The sequence below is a fragment of the Thamnophis elegans genome, chromosome 7 (assembly GCF_009769535.1).
Source record: "Thamnophis elegans isolate rThaEle1 chromosome 7, rThaEle1.pri, whole genome shotgun sequence".
In the NCBI taxonomy this organism is placed as follows: Eukaryota; Metazoa; Chordata; class Lepidosauria; order Squamata; family Colubridae; genus Thamnophis; species Thamnophis elegans.
The window spans coordinates 17,833,639-17,859,281 of NC_045547.1; the positions used below are offsets into that span (position 1 = coordinate 17,833,639).

At 42.3% G+C, this 25,643-nt stretch overlaps 1 protein-coding gene across 1 annotated transcript in view; it reads left to right on the forward strand.

Moving 5' to 3' along the window:
• The window catches only part of WASHC1 (WASH complex subunit 1), a 59,852-nt gene that overhangs the window by 10,149 nt on the left and 24,060 nt on the right, over positions 1-25,643 (forward strand). The window contains exon 2 of the mRNA XM_032221563.1: positions 9,314-9,465. Within this exon, the coding sequence (XP_032077454.1) occupies positions 9,317-9,465 (149 nt within the window). The 5' untranslated portion in view covers positions 9,314-9,316. The remainder of the gene's footprint in view (positions 1-9,313; positions 9,466-25,643) is intronic.

Consider the following 25,643-nt stretch of genomic DNA (forward strand, 5'->3'; position numbering starts at 1 on the left):
CAGTGACTCAGTGGCTAAGATGCTGAGCTTGTCGATCAGAAAGGTCGGCAATTTGGTGGTTCGGATCCCTACCATCGCGTAATGGAATGAGCTCCAGCTTCTGCCAACCTAGAAGTTCAAAAGGAGGTGAAAAATGCAAGTAGCAAAATAGGAACCTCCGTTGGTGGGAAGGTAACAGCGCTCCGTGCGCCTATGCTGGCCACATGACCACAGAGATGTCTTAGGACAGTGCTGGCTCTTCAGCTTTGAAATGGAGATGTGCACTGCCCCCTAGAATCTGGAACAATTAGCATGCATGTGCGAGGGGAACCTTTACCATTACCTTATACTTACAATATTACAATATTAAAATATTCACAAATTGTAGTACGTTTTTGATTTATAAATGATGATTGTTCCTGAATCTGGGGGTGGTGGTGGGGAGATCTAGGTAAAGACATAAAATTATATTCAAGCTAAAATCCTTCTAAAATTGAAAGAACTTATAATGCAGTATATACGCTAATAATTTTCCCATAATCACAGGGTTTTTCTCATACCTCAGTTTCTATATCAGTCCTTGTTGGGTTCTCATGTCAACCCAAAGGTTAGATTACTTTAAAATAGTGTTACCCAAAGGTTAGATTACTTTAAAATAGTGTTACTGAAACTCGACCACTTAAAAATGTTGGACTTCAACTCTCATTTCCACTGGCTGGGGAATTCTGGTAATTGAAAAAGTTGGCAAGTTTGAAAAACATTGCATTAAAGGTGCTGTAGATCATTAGTATGGAAGATACTTACAGAAGTCTTTGGTCAGGTTATGTTAATTGATAATTGTCATGGGATTAAAGGTTCCACCACAAATGCGCGAACGACAAAAGCGTGCCTGACTAAACCGCGGTGACAAAACCGCGCCAACAAAACCGTGCGAGGAATGAGCCCGGAAGCGCGCCGACAACAGCGCGCCGACAGAAGCGCGCTAACCCTAAACCTAATCCTAAATCTTACCTTAAATTAAATCGCGCTTCTGTCGGCGTGCTGTTGTCGACGCGCTGTTGTCGATGTGGTTTTGACATCGCGGTTTTAGCGCCACGGTTTTGTCGGCGCACTTATGACGTTCGCGCTTTTGTCGGGTCACGGGGATTAAAACCTATTATTTTTAAGCTATTATGGGCAAAACTATGGTATATCTCACATGGTGTTCAATAATTTCATGTTGGCAACTAAGATCTAAGTAAGACATATTCCATGGAAGTCTGTAGAATAGGATTAGTACAGAAATATCTGTTCAAATGACTATAAAAATATTTTGAAACTAATAAAATTAGGTCCTGGATTGCAGGTTTGCTCACCTTTCAGTTCATTCATATGGATCTTTTTTTCCCCCTTTTAAAGATTTGGTTCAGTATTGGTATATACTTTTATACAATATTGTTGGGTATGTTACCTTTGTTAAATTCCCTTGTAGTTTAAAATTGTTTTAAGAAACATTTAAGTACATCTGCCTGATTGAATAGGAAGGGCTAACCACAAATTGCACTGTAAAATAATGCTTAACCATTTGGGGATGCAGAGAAGAGTAACGGATAAGTGGTCTGGAGACTAAATCATATGATGAATGATGAAGGAAACTATGTCTAGCCCAGTGTTTCCCAAACTTGGCAACTTGAAGATGTCTGGACTTCAACTCCCAGAATTCCCCAGCCAGCGAATGCAGGCATTCGCTGGCTGGGGAATTCTGGGAGTTGAAGTCCAGACATCTTCAAGTTGCCAAGTTTGGGAAACACTGGTCTAGCCTATCAAAGAAAAGATCTTGTGTTGTCATGATAGTTGTCTTCTTGCACTTGAGGGGCAATCCCAAGGAGGAGACAATCAACTTATTCTCCAAAGTACCTTGAGGACAGGACAGGTGGAAAATCATTAAAGAAAGAACCAACCTAGAACTAAGAAGTTTCCCGACAGCAAGGACGGCTGGCCTTCAAAGGTTGTGGGTTCTCCATCACTCGAGTTTTTTAAGACCGAGTGGCTGTTGTGTTTTCCTCCCAAAGATTTGGCCAATAATCCAACACTCAGGCTGGGGGGTCAAATTTTACACCCCTCAGAGAGGGTCCGCAACTTGGGAGTCCTCCTGGATCCACAGCTGTCATTCGACCATCATATAGCGGCTGTGACCAGGGGGGCATTCGCCCAGGTACGCCTGGTGCGCCAGTTGCGACCCTACCTGAACCGGGAGGCCCTCACAACAGTCACTCGGGCCCTTGTGACCTCTAGGCTGGAATACTGCAACGTGCTCTACATGGGGCTGCCCTTGAGGAGCATCCGGCGACTTCAGCTAGTACAGAACGCAGCCGCGCGAGTGATTGCGGGTGCACCCCGATTCACCCGCATTACACCTATCCTCCGCGAGTTGCGCTGGCTACCTGTCGATCTCCGGATGCGCTTCAAGGTGCTATTGATCACCCATAAAGCCCTACATGGCAGTGGATCTGGATACTTGAGAGACCGCCTTCTGCCAATTACCTCCCTACGACCTATAAGATCCCATAGATTAGGCCTCCTCCGCATTCCATCGGCCAGCCAGTGTCGGCTGGCAACCACAAGGAGGAGGGCCTTCTCAGCAGTAGCCCCGACCCTTTGGAACGAGCTCCCCGTGGAGATTCGTACCCTCTCCACCGTCCAGGCCTTCCGCACTGCCTTGAAGAACTGGCTCGCCCGTCAGGCCTGGGGATAAGGATTTCTACCCCGCCCGAATGTTGTATGCATGTTGCTCATTATTTTATTATGTGTTGTTGTCTCAATGTTGTATTTCCCCTTTCCCTGGTTTTCTGTGAGCCGCCCTGAGTCCCCTCAGGGAAAAGGGCGGCCTACAAATGCAAATAAAACCTCTAAAACCTCTAAACCTCTAAATTGGACACCATTTGTCTGAAATGGTGTAGGGCAGGGCTTTCCAACTCCGGGCCCACGGGCCGGATGCATCACGTGCTGGCCACACCCAGTTTAGTAAAGAGGAAAAATGTCATGATACCCTTGATATAGGGTCTCCTGCTCAAGCAAGAGTTTGACTACAGACCTCCTAGGTCCCTTCCAACTCTCAATTATACTATCAATAATACAATAGCAGAGTTGGAAGGGACCTTGGAGGTCTTGTAGTACAGTCTTGAACTGTATTAAAGGGTCATGGCATTGGGAAGGTTGAGAACCACTGTTCTAGCCCAACCCCCTGCCTAGGCAGCAGGGGTGGGTTTCTCGCCCCGTTCCAACCGGTTCGGTTGGAACGGGGCCGGCGGCATCCTCGTGCACGCGCGCGGTGCACGCATGCATACTAGCGTCTGTGCGATGCTCCAGCTGCTCCTGGAGGATCGCGCAGGCTCTGTATGCGTCCTGCGCATGCGTGGAAGCGCAGAACTTGTCAAAACCGGGTAAGAAGCGCGGGCGGGCGGGTGCGCCCTTCGCCGTTCCCGGAAGTTACTTACTTCCGGGTTCGCCGACCAACCGGTTCGCGGGGACCGCCGCGAACCGGTTGAAACCCACCCCTGCTAGGCAGCAAACCCTATACCGTTTCAGACAAATGGCTATCCAACATCTTCTTAAAGACTTCCAGTGTTGGGGCATTCACAGCTTCTGGAGGCAAGCTGTTCCACTGATTAATTGTTCTAACTGTCAGGAAATTTCTCCTTAGTTCTAAGTTGCTTCTCTCCTTGATTAGTTTCCTCCCGTTGCTTCTTATTCTGCCCTCAGGTGCTTTGGAGAATAGTTTGACTCCCTCTTCTTTGTGGCAACCCCTGGATCAGTGTAGTAGTGTTTCTCAAGTTGTTCTCCAAATATGGTAGTCTAATCCTAAGGGTAGGCTTAATCATAGTTTACTTTATTGAATAAAACCTACTTGACTGGGTCACCACAACATACCATACATAATTCAAGATTTATAAACCACAGAGGTTGGATTTATTATATACCATATTTGAACCTCTCTAATCCATAACCAGCAGAATAGAGATTAGGTAGTGGAATTATCCCCATGATGGAGATAATAGTGTATCTAAAGAATAATTGTCAGATCATAACTGAAGGTTAATTGGATCTGGAGACTTTCTAGCTCTCCTTAAAGCAGTGGTTCTCAACCTTCCCAATGCAGCGACCCTTTAATACAGTTCCTCATGTTGTCGTGACTCCCAACCATAAAATTGGTGTCTCGGTTCCTAAAACCATCGAAAATATGTGTTTTCCGATGGTCTTAGGCGACCCCTGTGAATTCCTTTGCAGGAATTCTGGGAGTTGAAGTCCATAGGTCGTAAAGTTGCCAAGGTTGGATACCCCTGATATAAGGGATTCCCGAATCATTCTCCTGTGTTTGTGTACCTGGATGGGGATTTACAGTTTGGTTTTTTGCCTTTTGATAGGAATCTTTGATAGAAATGATAAAAGAGGGCACATTTAAAGAGATGCCCCTTTAAAAGAAAACATTTTTTGTAAGTTTATTATTTTCTGTTGGGATTTGTTAAACTAGAAAGCACACGCTTCCAGTTGATTAAAGATGGTGCGTAAGTTCAGTAAGTGCTCCCGAAAGCAGCTGTTAAGTCTGTAGAGCAAAGTTGTGCTCTGTGGCTAGAGACTGAGACTTTGGAGCAAGTTCTTTTTTTATTGCAGAAAAGCAATCTTGTCTCTTAATAACCTCTATGCTGACCCTTCACGGAATAATTTATGGCCAAATGCAACCCGGTTTGCCGTTATTTCCAGCTTATTGATTTCTTACTGGACCTAGAGAAATAGGACTCTCTCCCCCCCACCTCCTTTTGATCACAGAGTGCTTTTGAATATTACTTTTTTAATGCTGTTTTTGTGGATGTATTTGTGCATTACGGTAACTCCTGGAATATCTGTTATTTTTAAGAGTCACAATTATTTTTTCTGCTGCCAAATGCTTAGTGCAGTAGCTTTGGGTTGCCTCTGTAGAATTTATACTGCTTCTTACATATTTTAAATGCAGTTTTCCACACTTTCCACCTTCCAGATGTTTGTAAACATCTGGAAATTCTAGACATTGCCAACCTGGTACATTTGAAACTGGAAGCCAACAGCTTGGAAGAGTCTATTTTAAAGTTTGTAAACATTGCATGAAATATAAATCATGGCTTATCAAATGTACTGGCTTCAGTGGTGGGATTCAATTTGTTTTTACTACTGGTTCTGTGGGCATGGCTTGTTAGGCATGGCATGGCTTGGTGGGCGTGGCAGGAGAAGGATATTGCAAAATCTCCATTCCCTCCCCACTCCAGGGGAAGGTTACTGCAAAATTCCCATTCCCTCCCCACCCCACTAACCTGCTTTCCAGCTCCATTCTCCTGTGCGGGGCAACAAAAGAAGATCCAGCCAATCAACTGGGACTCAGGAGGCAGCAGATAGATTGGGGGTGGGGCCAGCCAGAGATGGTATTCACCGGTTCTCCAAACTACTCAAAATTTCTGCTACTGGTTCATCAGAACCAGCTGCATATCACCTCTGGCTGGCTTCATATATTATGCTAACCCACAAGCAAGCAAACCATATCATGGCTTAATGCAATATATGGCTAAGACTACAAGCATGTGCTGGGAAGGTAAACTAGTAAGAATTAGCATTTGTTCTTTGTTGTTGTTTTTTAAAATTTCTTAGAATATTGAGATCAGCAACTCCAAGGAGCCGCTAGTTATCCCTGATAGTCCAGCCATGATCTGCATGCATAATTCAACATTTGGACATTGATTTTACTTTATAACTAAAAGAAACCTGTTTAGAATTGAAGGGCCTTGTTTATTTTTGTGCAAATTAACAGCAATTCATACTTTCCCTGCCTAAAATACGAAATGCCAACCTAAGCCATCACGCTAGAAAGCCAAAAGCAATTTGAATATCTTGTCATACATGTGTGGGCATGGTTTTTTTTGTGCTTATCGGTGCTGTGTGGATTGAATAATTTTTCACCTCGATCCCTAGTGAAAATATGAAAGTCCTGGATAGTTGAATTTTCTGTGGTTAGAAAGTGTTCTCTGCAAACTTGAAATAAATTAATGACTTGTTGAAAATAATCTTAGTGTACTCCAGAATACCTTTTGGAAATCAAATGAGATGCCTTGTTACAGATACAGATAAGTGTTACAGATAAGGTAAAGGTAAAGGTCCCCCCACATATGTGTGCTAGTCGTTTCCACCTCTAGGGGGCAGTGCTTATCTCTGTTTCTAATCCGAAGAGCCAGGGCTATCCAAAGACATCTCTGTGGTCATGTGGCCGGCATGACTAAAGGCCGAAGGTGTATGGAGCGCTGTTACCTTCCCCCCAAAGTGGTCCCTATTTTTCTACTTGCATTTGTTACGTACTTTCGAACTGCTAGATTGGCAGAAGCTGGGACAAGTAGCGGGAGTTCACCTAACACTAAAGATTCAAACCACTGAACTGCTAACCTACTGATCGACAAGCTCAGTGTCTTAGCCACAGAGCCACCATGTCCCTTGTCTTACAGATGGTCCTTGCTTAATGACTGGACTTTCAAAAAAAAAAACCCAGTGTTTTTAGCATGTGGAACAGGCAATGCTTACCTGAATCCGTGAATGAAGTTGAGTGGTATTAGAGGCAAAGTCCCAGGAAAAGAAGGTGGGACATTGGTGTGAAGATAAAAGGTCAGTGGTTTGTTTTTGAGATAATAAGTGCTTAGGCTGCCCTAAGCTAAGAGGAAAGCTATGGCTAATCTAGACAGCATACTAAAAAGCAGAGACCTCACTCTGCCAACAAAAGTGTTTATAGCCAAGGCTATGGTTTTCCCAGTTGCAATGTATGGCTGTGAAAGTTGGACCATAAGAAAAGCTGAGCACCAAAGAATGGAGGCCTTTGAACTATGGTGCTGGAGAAGATTCCTGCGAGTTCCTTGGACTGCAAGGCGATCAAAGCGATCAGTCTTAGAGGAGATCAACCCTGAGTGCTTTTTAGAAGGCCAGACCCTGAAGATGAAATTCAAGTACTTTGGCCACCTGATGAGAAGGAAGAAGGGCTCCCTGGAGAAGAACCTCATGCTGGGAAAGATTGAGGGCAAAAGAAGAAAGGGACGACCGAGAATGAGGTGGCTGGATGGAATTACCGAAGGAGTCGGCGTGAGCTTAAATGGACTCCAGAGGATGGTAGAGGGCAGGAAGGCCTGGAGGAATGTTATCCATGGGGTTGTGATGGGTCAGACACGACTTCACAACTAACAACAACAACAACAAGGCTGCCCTAACCCCCATGATCAGCATGCAGCCTTCTTCATGTAGTGTAACTATGTGTGCTGCCATCATGTGGACATGTGCACCTGGGAGAAAAAGATCAAGCTAGATGAGGATCTCATTCAGTACTAATTGGTTCACAGGTTTTGATACTGCTCTTTCACTTGTGAGTGGAGATAGTATGCGTTGGTTCAAAAAGTTCATTCTTCTGCTTGTTCATTGATTGATTCATGAGAAATAGGTTGGATCAGGACAAATCATTTCCTTTTAAAGATAAATACCATCTTGCAAAACTGGCTGCCCAGTTTAATTATCTTACTTTAAGACTGGCCAAAGAATATCCAGCTGGAGGTAGAAGCTCTGTTGGGGCATTTTCTCATTTCTGATTTCGTGGGAGACTGAACTCCACCTGGCCTCCCTTGTCCCCGAGCAATGCATTTTGACTGTGAAATGTGACCAAAGGCTCTTTGGATTAAGTCGATTGGTGTGCTTAAGATTTTTCTCTGGTCTCTTGACTCATCACCATTGAGGAGCTGCATTTAGACAAGTGCCAAGTAATGAGAACAGCCATGAAGTGCAGGTTGCTGGAGGGTCTAATTACACCTCGAGTTATGCTGCTTTTTTTCCTCACTTCCTTTTCTCCCATCAAGATGATGATTAGCCCTATTTATAGGGGCACTGGTTTTTACTATTCAGTGCAGTGTGCCGTGTGCCAATCAAATCAATATCATCTGCATTTTTGATTACTGCTTAATAACACCACTGAACATAGTTTAATTAAAGGAAGATAAAAATAGATTTTATCTCTCTCTCCTTCATCTGACATACCTGAGTATCTGCTGCTGCCTCTTTTACACAAAATAAATACAACTTGCCTGCCTGCCTGCCTGCCTGCCTGCCTGCCTGCCTGCCTGCCTGCCTGCCTGCCTGCCTTCTTTCTTTCTTTCTTCCTTCCTTCTTTCCTTCCTTCCTTCCTTCCTTCCTTCCTTCCTTCTTTGGAGACTGGCAGATGCTTACCATGGAGATCTGCTAAATCAGAGATTATTCTGCTCTTTTGCAAGTTAGTCTGATTTCTGTTCCCAAGCCCAATGCATAATGATGTTGTCAGTGGAAAATGTGTGTGTGTGTGTGTGTGTGTGTGTGTGTATTCTCAATAATTCAGATCATGGTTGTCTCAAAGGTGCTTTTCAGAAGGCAACTGGACTTTCTTGGGTTCTTTTTCCTTGAAAACATTTTGCTTGAGATGGGATACAATGCAGGTAGTCCTCGACCTGTGACCACAAATGAGCTCAAAATTTCTATTTCCAAGTGACACATTTGTTAAGTGAGTTTTGTTCCACTTTATGACCTCCCTTGCCAATGTTGCTAAGTGAATCACTGCAGTTATTAAATTAGTAACACAGTTGTTAAGTGAATCTGGCTTCCCCACTGACTTTGCCTGCCAGAATAATTTCAACTAACAGAACATTGTGTGATTCTGACGTAGTGCCAACAATGTTATATTTTATTTGATGCAACGAAGAATAAAGAAAATCACATGGACAAATCAGATTTTTAAGTGCAACAAAAAGCAAAAATAGATCTTCCAGTCTTTGAGGTTGATATGGGAAGTCATTACCAATAATAGGATAAATTGCTAGTGGACAATAAGGAACTATCCCAGATGTCCAGTGTGCATCCTTCAGATTAATATGAGATTAATGGGAATGGCTCAATATCTGGAGAAGCCAACAAAGAAGTATATTTATAGCTCAGATTTGAAATGAGGGGTCCCTGATGCTCTCTAAGCTGGATTGTTTTCTTGCAGAAGTTTCATTACCCAAACTGGATAGCATATCCAGTGCTATTCCAATGCTACCACTGATGATATTACCTAGTTTGGGTAATGGGTAATATCTGCAAGAAAACAATCCAGCTCAGAGAGCACCAGGGACCCATCATCTGGAGAAGCACACACTGTCTTTGTTCTAGAGATACCTGTTTTAGAGATTTTTCTTGCTGCAAAATACCTGGTAGAACAATCTTGAGTTCCCTTCTAATTTAAAAATGAAAGAAATGTGAGTTCCTGGAATCCAATGGAGTTTTGGTTTCTTTGCAGGAGATGTCCACTATGACCCAAAAGTATTTCCTGGAAGGTCAGACATACTCTGTTCCCCTCATCCAGCCTGACCTCCGCAGGGAAGAAGCTATTCATCAGATAGCGGACACCCTTCAAAATCTGCAAAAAATCTCAGGTGACATCTTCAACAGGTAAGGGTCGCTTATATTAGAACCTCAGAAGGTGAAAACTGACATATCCGTAGGTTTTAATAATGGTCCAGAACATGCAAAAAACTGCATAGTCAGTTGGTCTGGTTTTATTCTGTCTCCAGTAGTGGATAAGTGCTTTGAAAGTAGCTTTGTGAGTTCTCATTTGTCTTAACTATGAGAATCTTGAAGGAATTCTCATGGGTGTTGTTGGTAAGAGTGCAGTTTTCCAAATATAGCTGACTTTGGAAACAGGGATGTAATTTAGATTTGATATATGCTTTGTTAGTATTATGGAGAGTTTAACCATTAAATTGGGGCTGTGATATATTACTGTTGCACCCGCAGTTACTGGGTGGCTTATTGTCATATTGTGTCTACAGCTGCATGCAAACCACTTTTGCAACCTTGGGGGTACAGAGAGGCTAAAATATTCAGAAAGGGGCAGCCAGCATGACTAGGAAGCTAGGAACCCAAAGAAAGATTGAAGTACAGCATTCAGGGCTTTTGAACTTAGAGCCAAGGTTGAATAAGCAGAGATTAAAAGTATGTGTGGCTTTCAAACTATGAGCAAAGTATTATTTCTTCCTCCCCATTGTTGCTGAAATTGTCTACTGAAACTAATTGAGAGGAACTTCAGGAACCAATCTTCCAATGGGATTTATATAAATAAAAATTAATAACCCCCAATTCTTCCAAATATATTTACTCATGAGAAGTTATTTCATCTCTCCGACTTCTGCAGGGTCACAGATGTAATTATTTTTCAAAAGGGCAGCCCTCAGTTACCAAAAGGTAGCTTTCTTCCAATCTAGGACCAATAATTTTTCCTGTTGGTCTGTGAGACCCCAGATGTATACTTGGTTTCTTTATGGATCAGTATAGATTAGAAAAAAGAATCTTCAAACTCCTGTTCCGTTTAATGTTAATGACTGAATCCTCCTATCAGATTGTTCTGAAGGATCCTTTGCGATGCCACAGGTTTTGATTCTTTTTTCTACTTAATATCCACATGAAACTATTGGTGCCAGGCCCAAAACCAAGAACGACACCTGGTGATTCTTTCAAGCTGAGTTATTTATTGTTTTCATACCTTTAGACAACCTACTGCCTCTTCTGGAATGCTCCCCCTGCTCTTGGGAATCCAGCTCCTTACTACATTCCATCACAATTGGGGGAGTATGGAATCACATGTCAATAGTATGTCAGTACTCAGCTTGACCTCAGGTTGAACAAAGTCAAGGTACTATTAGAATCTGGAACAGATTTAGGTTCAGTCACAGCATGATGGAAAGGCAGTAGGTTCAGAAGTGATACAAAACAAGTAATATTCCATCTTGGATATTCATGCCGAACTGGTTTGTAATCTGGGAATCCCGTGGATTTACAGCTGCTGTTCAAGGAGCAGCTGGCAACTATGGTAGTGGGAACCTTCGCACAGCTCCATCTTGTGTTTTGACTGTGTTATATTTTGTATTCAAGAAGCTCTTTCTTCAAGTCTGTCATGCTATGGCCACCTCTTAGATGGACTGTTGCAATACATGCAGCTCTCCCAGGGGTGGGTTTCTCGCCCCGTTCCAACCGGTTCGGTTGGAACGGGGCCAGCGGTGTCCTCGTGCATGCGCGCGGCGCACGCATGCATACTAGCGTCTGTGCGATGCTCCAGCTGCTCCTGGAGGATCGCGCAGGCGCTGTATGCGTCCTGCGCATGCGTGGAAGCGCAGAACTTGTCAAAACCGGGTAAGGAGCGCGGGCGGGCGGCTGGGCCAGTCGCCGTTCCCGGAAGTTACTTACTTCCGGGTTCGCCGACCAACCGGTTCGCAGGGACCGCCGCGAACCGGTTGAAACCCACCCCTGAGCTCCCCTTTGAAAACCCCTTAGGAAGCTGCATCTAGCCCACAATATGGTGGGCTTACTGATTAAATACCTTCTCATTTCATCAGCAAAACTGTGTTGGTACAAAAGCTGGACTAGACTTACTTAGTAACTTCAAGAGTTAGGTTGCCACCTTTAAAGTCTTTCATGACCTAGGTTTCTACAGAACTGCCTATGGCCAGAATCATAATCTGATAATAGGAGGGCACCTCTGAGGAGTGTTATTATCAGGGGCCAATCGAGTGGCTCATCTCTTTCATTGCCCGCTTTTCTGTGGAACAATTCTGCTAAGGTGTCAGAAAGCCATTAAGACCTTGGGTTGCTGGCATGAGCACGAACCCTTCCTGCGTTGGTTCTGTTGTTTCGGTTTTGCTGTCCCTTGGAGTGGTATTTGGTAAGATTGTTACATCCACTATTTTTAATCCTCTTACTATAGTGGAAGCCCATTTAAACGCCAACTCATATACGGTTGAAATGGCATGTGACCTTTAGCACAACAGAATTATAAAACTTAGTTTTCTAGGTGGCCTTTACATTTAAAAAAAAATATTTCCCCCCTTTATTTTCTCCTTAAAAACACTCAGTGGGCTTAATGTCAGATGTAAATAAACCATATAGATATGTTTGTATAACGTTTAGGAGAGAGTGAATGGACTTTTAGAATGTTCTCCCTTCTTGGGCAAGTTGACTTCTAAAACACCAAAATGCAAAATGTTAAAATCACAGGAAATAATGACTATGGTATTCCAATATACAGATAAGATCACCCTTCTGGTTAATGCCTCCTAGGGGCAAACAGCAATTCATTTTGTGACCCAGAAGTAAAGGTAAGCACAAATTGTAAATCCTGTTCTAGTCTGTGCAATAAAAATAGAAGTCTTATTAAATAATATCCTCCCAAATGTTAATAATTCTAACAGTTGTTGCAATCCAGAGGGCATCACGTGGGTCACCATTCTTCAGAAACCTCTAAGAAGGTTTGCAAAACTCTTTTATCAATAGCTATAAGCTGTTAGACATGATCTGGTTTCTCCAACAGGCTATTAACTTCCGTAAAATTTTTCATATACTTTATCCATATAAAGATAACCAGGTTGGAGTGTTTTAATTTCTTGGCATTTTAGCAATCTTCCATTCTTGTACTTCTCTTAACAAGCCCATCACAATCAAATCTTGGAACGCCAGCTTGGTTCTGCTCTCACTCTTGAGTACACTTATGACTGTAATTATTAATTCTTTCCAATAGCAGAAGAGACTTCCATCAGGTCTTTTGTTTCCTTTGCCTTGCCTTGGAGCTCTGTGATATAATTAATAATGATTTGGTAATTATGCAGGCCTCTGTTTTAAAAGTTTCGCAACCTTGGGTGTTCTGTACCAATCACAGGGGGAAATTTTCAAGGTGAGGGATTCGCCATTTAGCAGAGAATGACCTTTTCTTCCTGTTTTCTTGAGATAAGGTGTCTAGATCTCACTTTTTTTGTTGTTAAAAAAAAGCTTCAGCTTATCAGAGGAAAACATTCCGTTTGAGCTCTTGGAGTGAGAATTTGCTTCCTGAGATCATGGATCAGGAGTGCCTGTGGTGCAACATGTGTGCTAAATATGCCAAAAGAACTTGGGCCTAATATCAAACTGACACAACAGCTCTTTGGAACGAATGTTGCAGCAAGAAAGGGGTTTTTCCCCCCTGTGTTCTAAAATTTCCTTAATGTAGAAGCTTGTTCCTGTGAGTGCAATCCCAAGGCTTTCGGCTTTCATTTTAAAAACAAAATTTCTCTGTCCCAGATCTCCAACATGGTACCTGTGGGCACCAACGTGACTCATAGACAACAGTGTTCCCTGTAGGCTCTTCCCTTTACATCTGCTGAGATTCCTACACCCCCCCACACACACACCCTCTAGTATGTGGAGGACTCAATCTCAATTATTTCTAGAACATTAGTACAAACATACATTTCCAATTGTAAATTATTTTTAGAACCTTGCTTTGCATTGCTTATCTTGTGTTTTGGCCTCTTTTTTCCCTTGGTCCTTTAATCCATTCTGATTCCACATCTTGTTTAGGACAGAGTTCTTCAACATTGAGAACTTAAATTTATCCTCCTTTTTGGGAGGGAGGATATGCAACGTAGGGATCACGGTGGCTCAGTGGCTAAGACGCTGAGCTTGTCGATCAGAAAGATCGGCAACTCAGTGGTTCAAATCCCTAGTGCCGTATAACGGAGTGAGCGCCCATTACTTGTCCCAGCTTCTGCCAACCTAGCAGTTCAAAAACATATAAAAATGCAAGTAGAAAAATAGGGACCACCTTTGATGGGAAGGTAACAGCGTTCCATGCATCTTTGGCATTTAGTCATGCTGGCCACATGACCACAAAGACGTCTTTGGACAGCACTGGCCCTTCAGCTTTAAAACAGAGATGAGCAGTGCCCCCTAGAGTCAAGAACGACTAGCAGATATGTGCGTGGGTAACTTTACCTTATACATAATATGTCAGTCAATGATGCTTCCCCCACTGATGTGATAAACAAAGTACTTTTGACCCCAACCGCAAAAAAATATTTCATTTTAGTTGGGCATTCATTTTAATTGTAAACTAATTAATGAAAATGGACAACAGAAAGGGTATTGGGAACCTCAGGAAAAAATGTGGTGGGTTGACTTTCTGAGATGACAGAGTCCTACGTTGTCTCTAAAACCCTTCCAGACTTGTCCAAAGTTTTTGCCAGTTGCAACTTTTCTTGTAGGAAATGACTAAACATATGGTAAGTGATCCTATTTGCTATATGTACTTTATTTGATTTTCATTAACTTAAAATGAAATAACAGAAAACACTTCTTTGGTCTGTCATCATTCTATTGTCATCAGTTTCATTTGATGTAATCTGTGATATCATGGAGTCTTCCTTGCCTATGAAAAACAGGCAAAAAGTCTTTTAACATTTTAAAAATTAACAAAATTTAGTATTACCACCTAAATATTTGTGGCTCATAGTTCATTTCTTCAGATGCAAGGAAGTAATAAAATATATACATAGATAGTAAATAGGTAATGTGTAGCCTTAGTGAGGCCACATCTGGAATACTGCATGCATTTTTGATCACCACATTACAAAAAAGGTGTTGAGACTTTGGAAAAAGTACAAAGATGATTAAAGGCCTGGAGACTAAAATATATGAACATCTGATTCGATTGAAACTGCTGTTAAGAAGGAAGGGGAAAAAATAGAAGGAAGAACATTACAAGAGGTGGTAACTTTCACCAGAAGTCAATCTTTCATTGTATGGCAGACTACCAGCCTCTTGGTACATTTGTCACCTGTCACGTCCTTCAAAAAAGTTCCACTTGCAGGCTACTATGGCAGTTTTTAAAAAATAAAAAATAAATTAAAGATTCTTTGCCTATTTATATTGCAGCAGCAACCGGGCTTCCCCACCATAGTCAATCTTACGCTCTGTTGGTATGGCTTAGTATTTATTATTTTGCCATTCATTCAGCCCTGAAGGAAGAGATTCAGAGAAGTCACTTCGCTTTACAAGCATGATTTCAGTCAGAGATTTAGTGGTGTGTGAGCTGTCTTGAGATATCACACTCCTTGGCTTGAAATATCTATTGCTGAGAACTGCTATCAATAAAGTGGAGAGAGAAAGATCTGCTCTTTACACTTGGCTGGTAGATTACAACCTCTCTCTGCAGTCTTCTCTTTCTTGGACTAAATTTACTTTAGTTAATTAGCTTTGCTTGAAATTAGAAAGTCTTGAGAAGAGTAGTGCTAGTGAAAAGTCTTTTGTTGGCTAATTAATTTTTAAAAAAAAGAAAAACTCAGTACTTTGGGGTAAATAAAATCTGTGCCTGAAGAGAAATGGGTTGGCTCTGCTTTCTCCTGGCTGGTTTGTAAAATATGAAAACAGTTCAGTTTTAAGAATATGTCAACAAAACCCAAAATAGTATGTTAAACTATAATTTATGTGTTCCTAATAAACACAGTGGCTCAGTGGCTAAGATGCTGAGCTTGTCGATCAGAAGGTCGGCAGTTCAGCGGTTTGAATCCCTAGTGCTGCGTAACGGAGTGAACTTCCGTTACTTTTCCCAGCTTCTGCCAACCTAGCAGTTCGAAAGCATGTAAAAATGCAAGTAGAAAAATAGGAAGCACCTTTGGTGGGAAGGTAACAGCGTTCTGTGCACCTTCGGTGTTTAGTCATGACAGCCACATGACCACGGAGACGTCTTTGTATAGTGCTGGCTCTAGAGAGCACCGCCCCCTAGACCCGGAAACAACTAGCATGCATGTGTGTAGGAACCTTTACCTTCAATAAACTATCATTATCTGGGTTTACCCAATATTCTAAGCCATAAAGCAAGGTTTGCAAACTCCAGTGGTTGGTTTCAGATAACAAAACCTCCAAAACAAAACAAGAAAGTTCCCTTGCCTGCATTCAGGCTTTTTTAATGTTAAATTATAGAGTGCCATGCAGACAAGTATTATGTCCTTTTAAGTTTTAGAATGAATTTAAAAAAGTGGGAATGTGAAAAGAATAAGGAAGCTAGTTAAAATGCAGAAAGCAAAACACGTAGGCAGATCAGCAGGCATAAAGGACGTCAAATGGCAAAATAAAAATCTGGAGGATTAGAGGGAGATAAATCAAGAAAAAAGAACATTGCAGTACAGTTAGTCCTCAACCTACGACCACAATTGAGCCCTAAATTTATGTTGCTAAGCGAGACAATTTTAAAGCGAGTTTTGCCCCATTTTATGACCTTTCTTGCCACATTTGTTAAGTGAATCACTGCAGTTGTTAATGTTGGTAACACGGTTGTTAAATGAATCTGGCTTCCCCATTGACTTTGCATGTCAGAAGGTTGCAAAAGGGAATCGCTTCACCCTAGGTAGGACAATGCAACCGTCATAAATGCAAGTCAGTTGCCAAGCCTCTGAATTTTGATCATGTGACCATGGGAATGCTGCAACAGTTGTAAGTGTGGGGAAAAAAGATTATAAGTCACTTTTTTCAGTGCCATTGTAACATTGGTCACTAAAGGAAGTGTTGTATATTGAGGACTACCTGTAATCTAGAAGGGTTGTAGACTTCATGGAAGAAAAGACTGGTTGCAAAAATTTGCACAGGAGGACAAAGCAAGCTTAGGGAAGGATAAACAAAGAGGACTCTAGCATTCCAGCAGTTATAATTGCAGAATGTCAACATTTGCATATGTCTACGGCAGGACTGCATTCCAAAGAACCATGGGCAGGATCTCGTTAACAGTTAAAATTAATTTCATTTACTTCTAATTAAAATTGAATAGAATTACTTTCCAGTCGTGTAGTTAACCTTTTTCCCCCTTCTGTCACTTCAAAAATTGCAATTTGATTACACTGAAAGCATTTGAGATGCGGTGGCTCAGTGGCTAAGACGCTGAGCTTGTCGATCAGAAAGGTCGGCAGTTCGGCGGTTCAAATACCTAGTGCAGAGTAATGGAGTGAGCTCCCGTTACTTGTCCCAGCTTCTGCCAACCTAGCAGTTCGAAAGCATATAAAGATGCAAGTAGGAAAAATAGGAACCACCTTTGGTGGGAAGGTAACAGCGTTCCGTGCGCCTTCGGCATTTAGTCATGCAGGCCACATAACCACGGAGACGTCTTTGGACAGCGCTGGCTCTTCAGCTTTGAAATGGAGAAGAGCACCGCCCCCTAGAGTTGGGAACGACTAGCACTTATGTGCGAGGGAAACCTTTACCTTAAAGCATTTGGGGACTGCACACCACAAGCTCTCTTGGACTTCTAATGACAATCTAATTGTTCTGTTAACTTTTTCCATACAAGTGCAGATATATGTGAAAAATTAAAGTTCCCTTAATTCAACCGTAGTGTTACAATCATCACATGCTACCAAAGGTGCTTATAATAAAAGATGAGTAAACGTTTGTGGGGCTTCTTAAATCACATTGTTCCTGAAATGCTATATTGAGATACTGGGTGCGCACCTTTCACATTAGATCTATAGCAGCATGAGATCATTTCCCTCCCTCCCCCCACCCCCGGGAATGATAGATTTTGTGCATTTATATAACCACCTGCTTGATATTTCCAAGTCAATTTTATGGGCTTTAATTCGTCAAACAGTCAGATGGGATCTTTCCTTGTTTTGCCGCACTGGTTGCATCAATACAGAAGTGACACTCAAGGTTATGAGCTGAATTGCTAACAGCAGTGAGAAACCTCTTCAGTTTCTCTCCCAGATCAACTCGGGCTCTTATCATGATCTTAGCTACTTCTTAGAAGTATTATTTTTGGCACAGAGATTTTCATGTGGAAAGGGCTGTGCAGTCTCAGATGGCATAACATTTTCTATCTTAACTGTGTTACTAGAATTGCCCACGACTGAGGCTAGCTGCTTATGGGTGCCATGCTGAAGAAAATTGCAAACACCTACTCAGTGACATTCTTGGAATATATTACAAATAGTCTTCAGTTAACTGGCCCATAATTGGACAGCATTGGATCATTCGACTGGATGGTTTATATCAGCTCTTATGTTTAGTATTCTCTCTCTCTCTCTCTTTTTTATAAATACCAGCTGCTGAACTCAGAAAATCATTAATCCGGTCATAGTCTGCTGATGGCTGTCTTGGTGGTGCTATGAGTTGCCTCACCTTAATCATCCCCATCAGTCATTTTCCTCGGAAGTCCTCCCAGTTACTTGCAAGCCAATTTGAATATGTATTCTGTATTTCTCAGAATTGAAACATGATTGACAGACAGCTTTTAAAGGAGCTTGGAAGTATTAATGGGCTTTCATTGTAGCATCTGTGGCTCCGAATGATAACTAGCCTGTCAGCTATGTTCTGCGTTACTTAGAAATGTCAGAAGGAAGCCCTGAGTCGTATGGAAAGACTCGGTGACAGGTCTGCCCTCCACCTTAACATCCGAAAGGGCTCATTGTGGTATCCTGTGTAGGCTCCCAATGCAGCTTGTATTCTCTTCCAGATAAAGAGCTGAGAGTAGGGATTAGCTTGGTTCGTTTAGGAAAGCTTTCGTGGGAAAAGGGGCGGGAGGAGCTGCAAGTGTGCCGGTATCAAATCCCACACCGGCATTTGAGATAAAATCAAAACAGAGAGGATTCTGGGAAATGGAAGACTGGAGAGATGTCTGTGGAGTTGCTCAATCATCCAAGTTACGCTTGTCCCAAAGGTGGTTCTTCCAAGAAGCTTCTTTAGTTCTCACTGACTGGTGGGGTTTGGAAATCCCACTAGGGGTTATAATGGATCAGAAGCAAAACATTTTCAAAGGAAAAACCAAGAAAGTCCTGTTGCCTTTTGGAAAAAGCACCTTTGGGACAAGCCTGGAGACCAGAAGTTTGAAGATTAAATGACAGCAAATCAGTTAGAAATAGAAATAGAATAACAGAGTTGGAAGGGACTTTGGAGTTTTTCTAGTCCAGTGGTTCTCAACCTTTGGGTCGGGACCCCTTTGGGGGTCAAACAACCCTTTCACAGGGGTCATCTAAGACCATTGGAAAACACATATTTTTGATGGTCTTAGGAACTGAGGACTGCTAATTGAGAAAGAGTGGCTGGTGATCCCCTAGTGCAGTGATGGCTAACCTTTTTGGTGCCCAAAGAGTGTGCGTGCATGCACGTGCAACCCCAAAATGCAATGTGAGCAACCCCCGCACATGTGCCCCGCCCCCACACATGTGCCCCCCCATGCAATTTTGGCTTCCAGGTTAGTGCAGGAGGCTTTCCAGGCCCACGATGGGGGTACTAACCCCAAAATGCAATGCAAACATCCCCCGCTCATGCACGCGTGTGTCCCCCGCATGCACACACCCCGCATGCGTGGCAGAAACCCAAAAACCAGCTGGATGGCAGGAGGCACACTTGGATCCGTAGTGGAGAGGGCTCTGCGTTCCACCTGTGGCACGCATGCTATAGGTTCACCACAGGGCCCTAGTGGATTAGGTGGGTTTTGGTTCTTCTGGTGGTTCATTTGATCCTAAAAGTGGGGGGGAGTTGGGGAAAATACTCTGTGAAGAGGACAAGCACTTTAAGACCAATCAGTAACCAAAGCAAATGGCATGTTAGATGCCAGAAGACAGACAGTAGATAAGAAGATTAAGACTTCCCTATCAGAGGGTCACCGATGGGATCCAGGCCAACTGCCAGAATAGCAATTGAGAGAAATGGAAAATTGCTCATAGGTTCTCCTGTCTTAATTCAGATGGAAATAGTTCTACTATTTAGCAACATTGACTGGTGCAGGCGCACTTGATACCCACATATCTTAAATGCATATTCTAATAAGTGATTCATGTTTAGAATAGCTTTGAGCTAAATGTTAGAGCGCCTTAGAAAAGAAACGATTGTCGCCCACACTTTGGAACGAGAGGGGGAGAATTATTCACCAAAGAATGCAAAACATTAGCTGGGGAACTAAAACTGTTTGACTGTTCTGGTAAAGCTTAGCTGAACTTGCTCATTACTATGTCTGTTAAGTAAATGAGATGGGGGGAGGGAATATACTAGCAAGCTATGGCCCTGCTTCTTTCAGGCAAATCCCTTGAACCCTTAAATATATTCAAGGACAGCCAATGTTATGAGGGAATCCCTCTATGCTGCCCTCAGAAACTGAAAGAGGATTTTTATGGGGCAAATCATAAAAAGAATTCATTTTAAGTAGCTTTGGCCTTTTGCTATTTCTTTATAAGAAGGAGCTGTTTTGCAAGCAGCACTTGTGTTAAAATATTCATGACTGGGAGAGACATGGGAACAAGGTCAGCCAATGAATAGGCATAGCAACTAAGTCAGCCAATGGGAGCTTAAACAGATCTGAGTCTGTGCAGAGAACTGAAACGGAAACTTAAGAAGAAAGCAGTCTGCTGCTCTGAGAAGAAAACTAGCAATCTGTCTGGGCTTGTCTGCTGAAATGAAGCTAACTGCTTGTGTTTGCCTGTAACTCTTCTGCCTCGTGTTTACTTGGAAGAACCACATGGTGGTATTTTACATTTATTCATCTATTCTTATGTATATAAAGAAGTTTTGCAATCCAGCTCAATCAATTATCTCTGTGTGCTTTCTGGATTTGATTTTTCTGCAACAAACTCTGACAACTTGTATTTCGAAGCTGATTAGGAAAGTGGTCAGGGAAAGATGTCCTTAGAACTGAATGAAACTTCCATTCCGTGGCATAGTATTTCTCAGCCGTGGCAACTTGGAAGATGCACGGGCTTTAATTCCCAGAATTCCCCAACCATCATGCATTGACATCCAGGAATCTTCAAACAGACAAGCCCGAGAGACACTATCCTACGGAAGGGATATTGCGTTCGATTGAAGGGCACCATTCCCTGACTACTTTCCTGGTTAGCTTCAAGATACAAAAGTGCTGCTTGCAAAGCAGCTCCTCCTTATGAAGAAATTTTATAGGACAAAAACATGTGGTACATGCTCCATGAGGTCTGTGCCCAAGAGATTCTGTTCTGTGCATAGGCCCACCCACGTAGAACCTGATAGCTTTGATCTTTACTTCCCCCCCCCCCCCCGCTAGGCAATTTTGCACTTCCCAAAGTGGGACTGTCTACTAGCAATTCAGCACCTGGAAATCAGGCTCAAGGAGTAATCAAAATGTGATAAACATTAATTAGTATAATAACCCATTGCTTAATGGAAGGAAAGAAGGAACCTTGATTATGTTTTCTCACGGGATTTTTAACCGTCAACTTTGTGATTGCACTTACTCAGACTTCAGAGAGGAGGTGAAGAAGCTGTTTTTAAATCTGAAAATGAAAATAGTGGAAGGCCAACAGTGGGAGGGTGGAAGTTCTACCCCTTCTGACAGATTGCTTGAACCTATTTGCCTGTGGGGCAAAAGCACATACTGCAATATGCTGCTGTTCAAACTTTTGAGATGAAGGTGGGACTGATAGCAGACGTTTAACTGCTCCCCTAAGCAGCTATAAACAGAAAGCATCTATTTTTTTTTTCATAATAAGAGTTTAGGCTTGTGGTTTACAGGTTTGCTTTATCTTTGGGACTGTGGTTTATAGGATTGCTTTATCTTTGAGGGGAAAGGAGAGTGATATTCCTGGCCCTGGGGTCTAGAACAACTTGCTGAGGCCAGCTTATCACGGCCCTTTCGCCATGGCCAACTCATCGTGGCCATGGTCACAAGTTGTGATAGTCATAAAGGGGTCATCAGGTTATTTGACCTGATTTTGTGGTCTTTTCAGCAACGGTCATAAAGCAAACAGCAGTGTTTGTAAATGAACCCATTGTTCACTGTGTGCCATTTTTTTGGCCCGAAACCAGAAATAAACACCGTCATAAAACATGGTCATTTGGCTCTCAGGACTCTGCAAACAGCCATAAGTGGGTGACAGTTACCAAGTGCCCAAAATGTGGTCATGTGACTGCGGGGTGGAGCAATGTAGGAAATTTCAAAAATGAGTCATCAGCAATTTTTGAGAGGTGCAGTATAACCTTATAATGATCACTAAGCAACGGATCATGAATTGAGGACTACCTGGCTTTATTTATTTATTTATTTATTTATTTATTTATTTATTTATTTATTTATTTCTATGATTTATAGGACGCCCAATCCCGGAGGACTCCGGGCGGCTTACAACGAAGGAAAAAAAGTAATAAAAAAATGAAAATAAAAACAGGTTAAAATCAACACACATACATTCGTTATGATCAGGACTGGACCTCAACAATGAGGTCAACAGCCCCAGGCCTGCCGGAATAGCCAGGTTTTAACAGCTTTTCTGAAGGCCATTATTAATAGCAATAGCACTTATATACCGCTTCAAAGTGCTTTAAAACCCTCTCTAAGCAGTTTTACAGAGTCAGCATATTTCCCCTAACAATCTGGGTCCTCATTTTTCCCACCTTGGGAGGATTGGGAGGCTGAGTCAGCCTTGAGCTAGTGAGGATCGAAGGAATCGAACTCCTGGCAGTAAGAGCAGAGTTAGCCTGCAACACTGCATTCTAACCACTGGGCCACCGTGGCCATTAAAAAGCATAATTCTGATCCCCTTCCAACTGCCTGCTTCCCTATGAATCCAAACGTCATGAAAACAAGCAGAATTTCACTATCTTTTTCATTTTTGTGTTACGAATTCCCTGGGCACCAGCTGTTTTCAGCATGTTATCCCATCCATGTGGCCTCTTTGCACAATTAACTAAAGAACAGTAATTTCTCTGCATACACAACAGAAACATGAGAGAAGGGGACCATTCCAAGTCCGAGTGATATTGAATCCAGAGACTTAATTCCATGTGAGACATGGTTACCGGGACGAGAAGTCTGCTTTCATGATCTTGTGAAGCCTAGATCAGAACAAGTACTACTTTGAGTTGACCAAAAATAAAAAGGAGATAAAAATTCATTCAAAATACTGGAACTAGCCTTGAAGAGCTTTCAGAAGCTTCAGCTTCCAGAATGTAATGGTGTGTGCAGTATGAGGTATCACGTGGTACATCCATAACACAACCACACGAGTTCCACTGTCTCCCAGCAGAATTCGAAGTTTGTCACTTTAAAGACCATAGAACAGGGCCCCAGGTTACTTGAGGGATCATCTTTCGCCGTGGCTTCCACCTATCCTACCAGATCTGGCGGAGAGGACATGTTCCAGGTTTCGTCAATAAAACAATGTCACTTGGTAGGCCCTAGAAAGTGACTCTTCTCTTTAATGGCACTTGCCCTATACATCAGTCTCTCCCCCAAAATATATGGAGCCCCTATTCTGTTGGCCCTTTCGAAGGCTATGATGATCTGGCTCTTCCCCCAAGGACTGGATCAGGATGTTAGTATGGGCCTCTGGCATGGCTAAGTGGTATTGCTGAGGCCTTGACGTAGTTTTATTTGAATTCTTTAGGAATCCCTTGTTTATATTTAGTTCAGCGTGATTGATGGGCAACCATGTAAATTGGATTAATAAATAAATAAAAGTACTGACAATCCTGTAAATTACTCTCCAGGTTGTAACAGCAGTTTCTTTTTCCACGTTCAGCCTAGAATCCTTGAAGTTTGAAAAATAATGAATCAGGACAGCCTGATCTAAATGCTGGTTTTCTACAACAGAGAACTGGCTGTGTCAGTGAATATGATTGGTGTTCCCCTTCACTGCCATATTGTTTCTGTCCTTTAATCTCGATATATTTATTTTGCAAAATTGGGGAAGGGGAGGATATTAATCTGTCTCCTGCAGATATCAATCACACTCTCACTGGCTTAGTGTGAAGGATTATAACAGTTCTTTGTTTCCAACTTCCAACTTTAATAACTTAGGGAAACTTGCCGTGTTTTCATTTGTAAGGCTAGCACTTTAGGCTGGATTTTATTTGTATTTGTATTTAAGTTTATTTATATGCCGCCCTTTTCCCTGGGGGGACTCAGGGCAGCTTACAACTTAAAAAGGGGGGGGGAACAAACTTTTAACATATAGAACAATACATCATTAAAACACAACATTCATACCATTCGGGCGGGTTGCAATCTTTAGCCCCAGGCCTGACGGGATAGCCAGTTTTTAAGGGCTGTGCAGAAGGTCTGGAGGGTGGTGAGAAGATGGTGTCATACGTTCTAGCTAGCTTAACAAGGAAATTTTTTCCTGTTAAAAAGAGGATGTTAAATTATTTACAGGTATTTATTGAGTGTGTGTGTGTGTGTGTGTTCTAGCATAATTCTGGAACATCTCGAGCAATTTCAACCAAACTTGGTACACAGATGACTTACTCTCTGGAAACAAATACTAGGGGGGGTTGGGTGTAAGTCACCCCTGAAGCCCCTTGGGGGGTGTTCTGTTAAGATACAGCCTGCTGTGCCTTAAAATGGCTTCTACTGTACAGCACAGTGGAGTTGCCATGGTAATGGCTTCACAGTACTCCACAAGGGGGCTCCAACATTAGAAATTACCTTTGGTCCTTGATGCTATGTATTATCATGTATGATGGATTTGTAAAAAAGCTAAAGCATTTTGGATAAAAATATGGTGGATTATTTAAAATATTCTTAAAAAGAGGATAAAGTTCACTCCTCAGTTGTTTTTGCTAGATATAATTACAGACTGTACAGTTATAGAGACTAATTTGATTCTGAATTTAATAATGGCAACAAGATTGCTGGAAGAAGGAAGAATTGCTTATTATTCAAGAATGGAGGTTAAAAGTAGTAAACTTAGAGATGGTTAAAATTTCAGCATATTGGAAAGATTATTCAGATAAGAAATACAAGTTGGAATGCAGAAGATGGATTGACTACATTCAAAATAAACATTGGGCTAAGGAACTTCAATTAGTTTATGAATGAACAATGAATGTTATAATTTATCCAAATTTAGCTTAATAAAAGGGGAGTTAAAGAACAAGAGGGAGGTAAGACATTATAGTTAGTTAGCTTATGTTCGTGTATGATTGTTAAATGTTTATACCCTGTATTTTTTTGCTCTGGGAAGTTGGGAGGGAGGGAGGGTTGGAGGGGTGGCAGGGTTGGGGTGGAGGGAGGGAAGGGGAAGGGGAAATATTTGTAAAATTTATTGAAACTTTTCAATTAAAAAAAAGAAATTACCTTTGGTCCAGACATTTCCCCCCTATAAATAAATACCTGGGCAACACCGGGTTATCGGCTAGTATTACATACAAACCTTCTCAGATATGTAAATGAGTGCTTTTATGGTTTCTTTTGGGAGACATTTCATGTGTGTGATGACTATTCTGGGTGATTGATTGACTGATTGTGCCTTTGAGTCAAAGTTGACTTCTGACAACTGCCTGGATGTATCCCTACAGATTTCTTGGCAAGATTTTGGAAGCGGTTTGCCATGGTTCACCGACAAAAGGGTGACCGACAAAAGCGCGCCCGACTAAACCGCGATGACAAAACCGCGAGTTCTAAACCAGGCCGACGAATGAGCGCTGAAGCACGCCGACAACAGCGCACTGACAGAAGCATGCTCTAAACCTAACCCTAAACCTAACCCTAAACCTAACCCTAAACCTAATCCTAACCCTAAACCTAACCCTAAACCTAACCCTAAACCTAACCCTTACCTTAACTTAAATCGCACTTCAGTCGGCGCGCTGTTGTCGGCGCGTTGATGACGTCGCGGTTTAGAACTCACGGTTTTGTCGGCGCGCTTTAGTCGAGCGTGCATTTGTCGGGTGACGGTTTGCCATTACCTCCTTCCTAGAGCTGGGAGAGAATGACTGGCCCAAGGTCACCCAGTTGGCTTTGTGCCTAAAATGGAAGTAAAATATAGTCTTCTGATTTCTGCCACAGTGCCTTAACCCCTACACCAAACTGG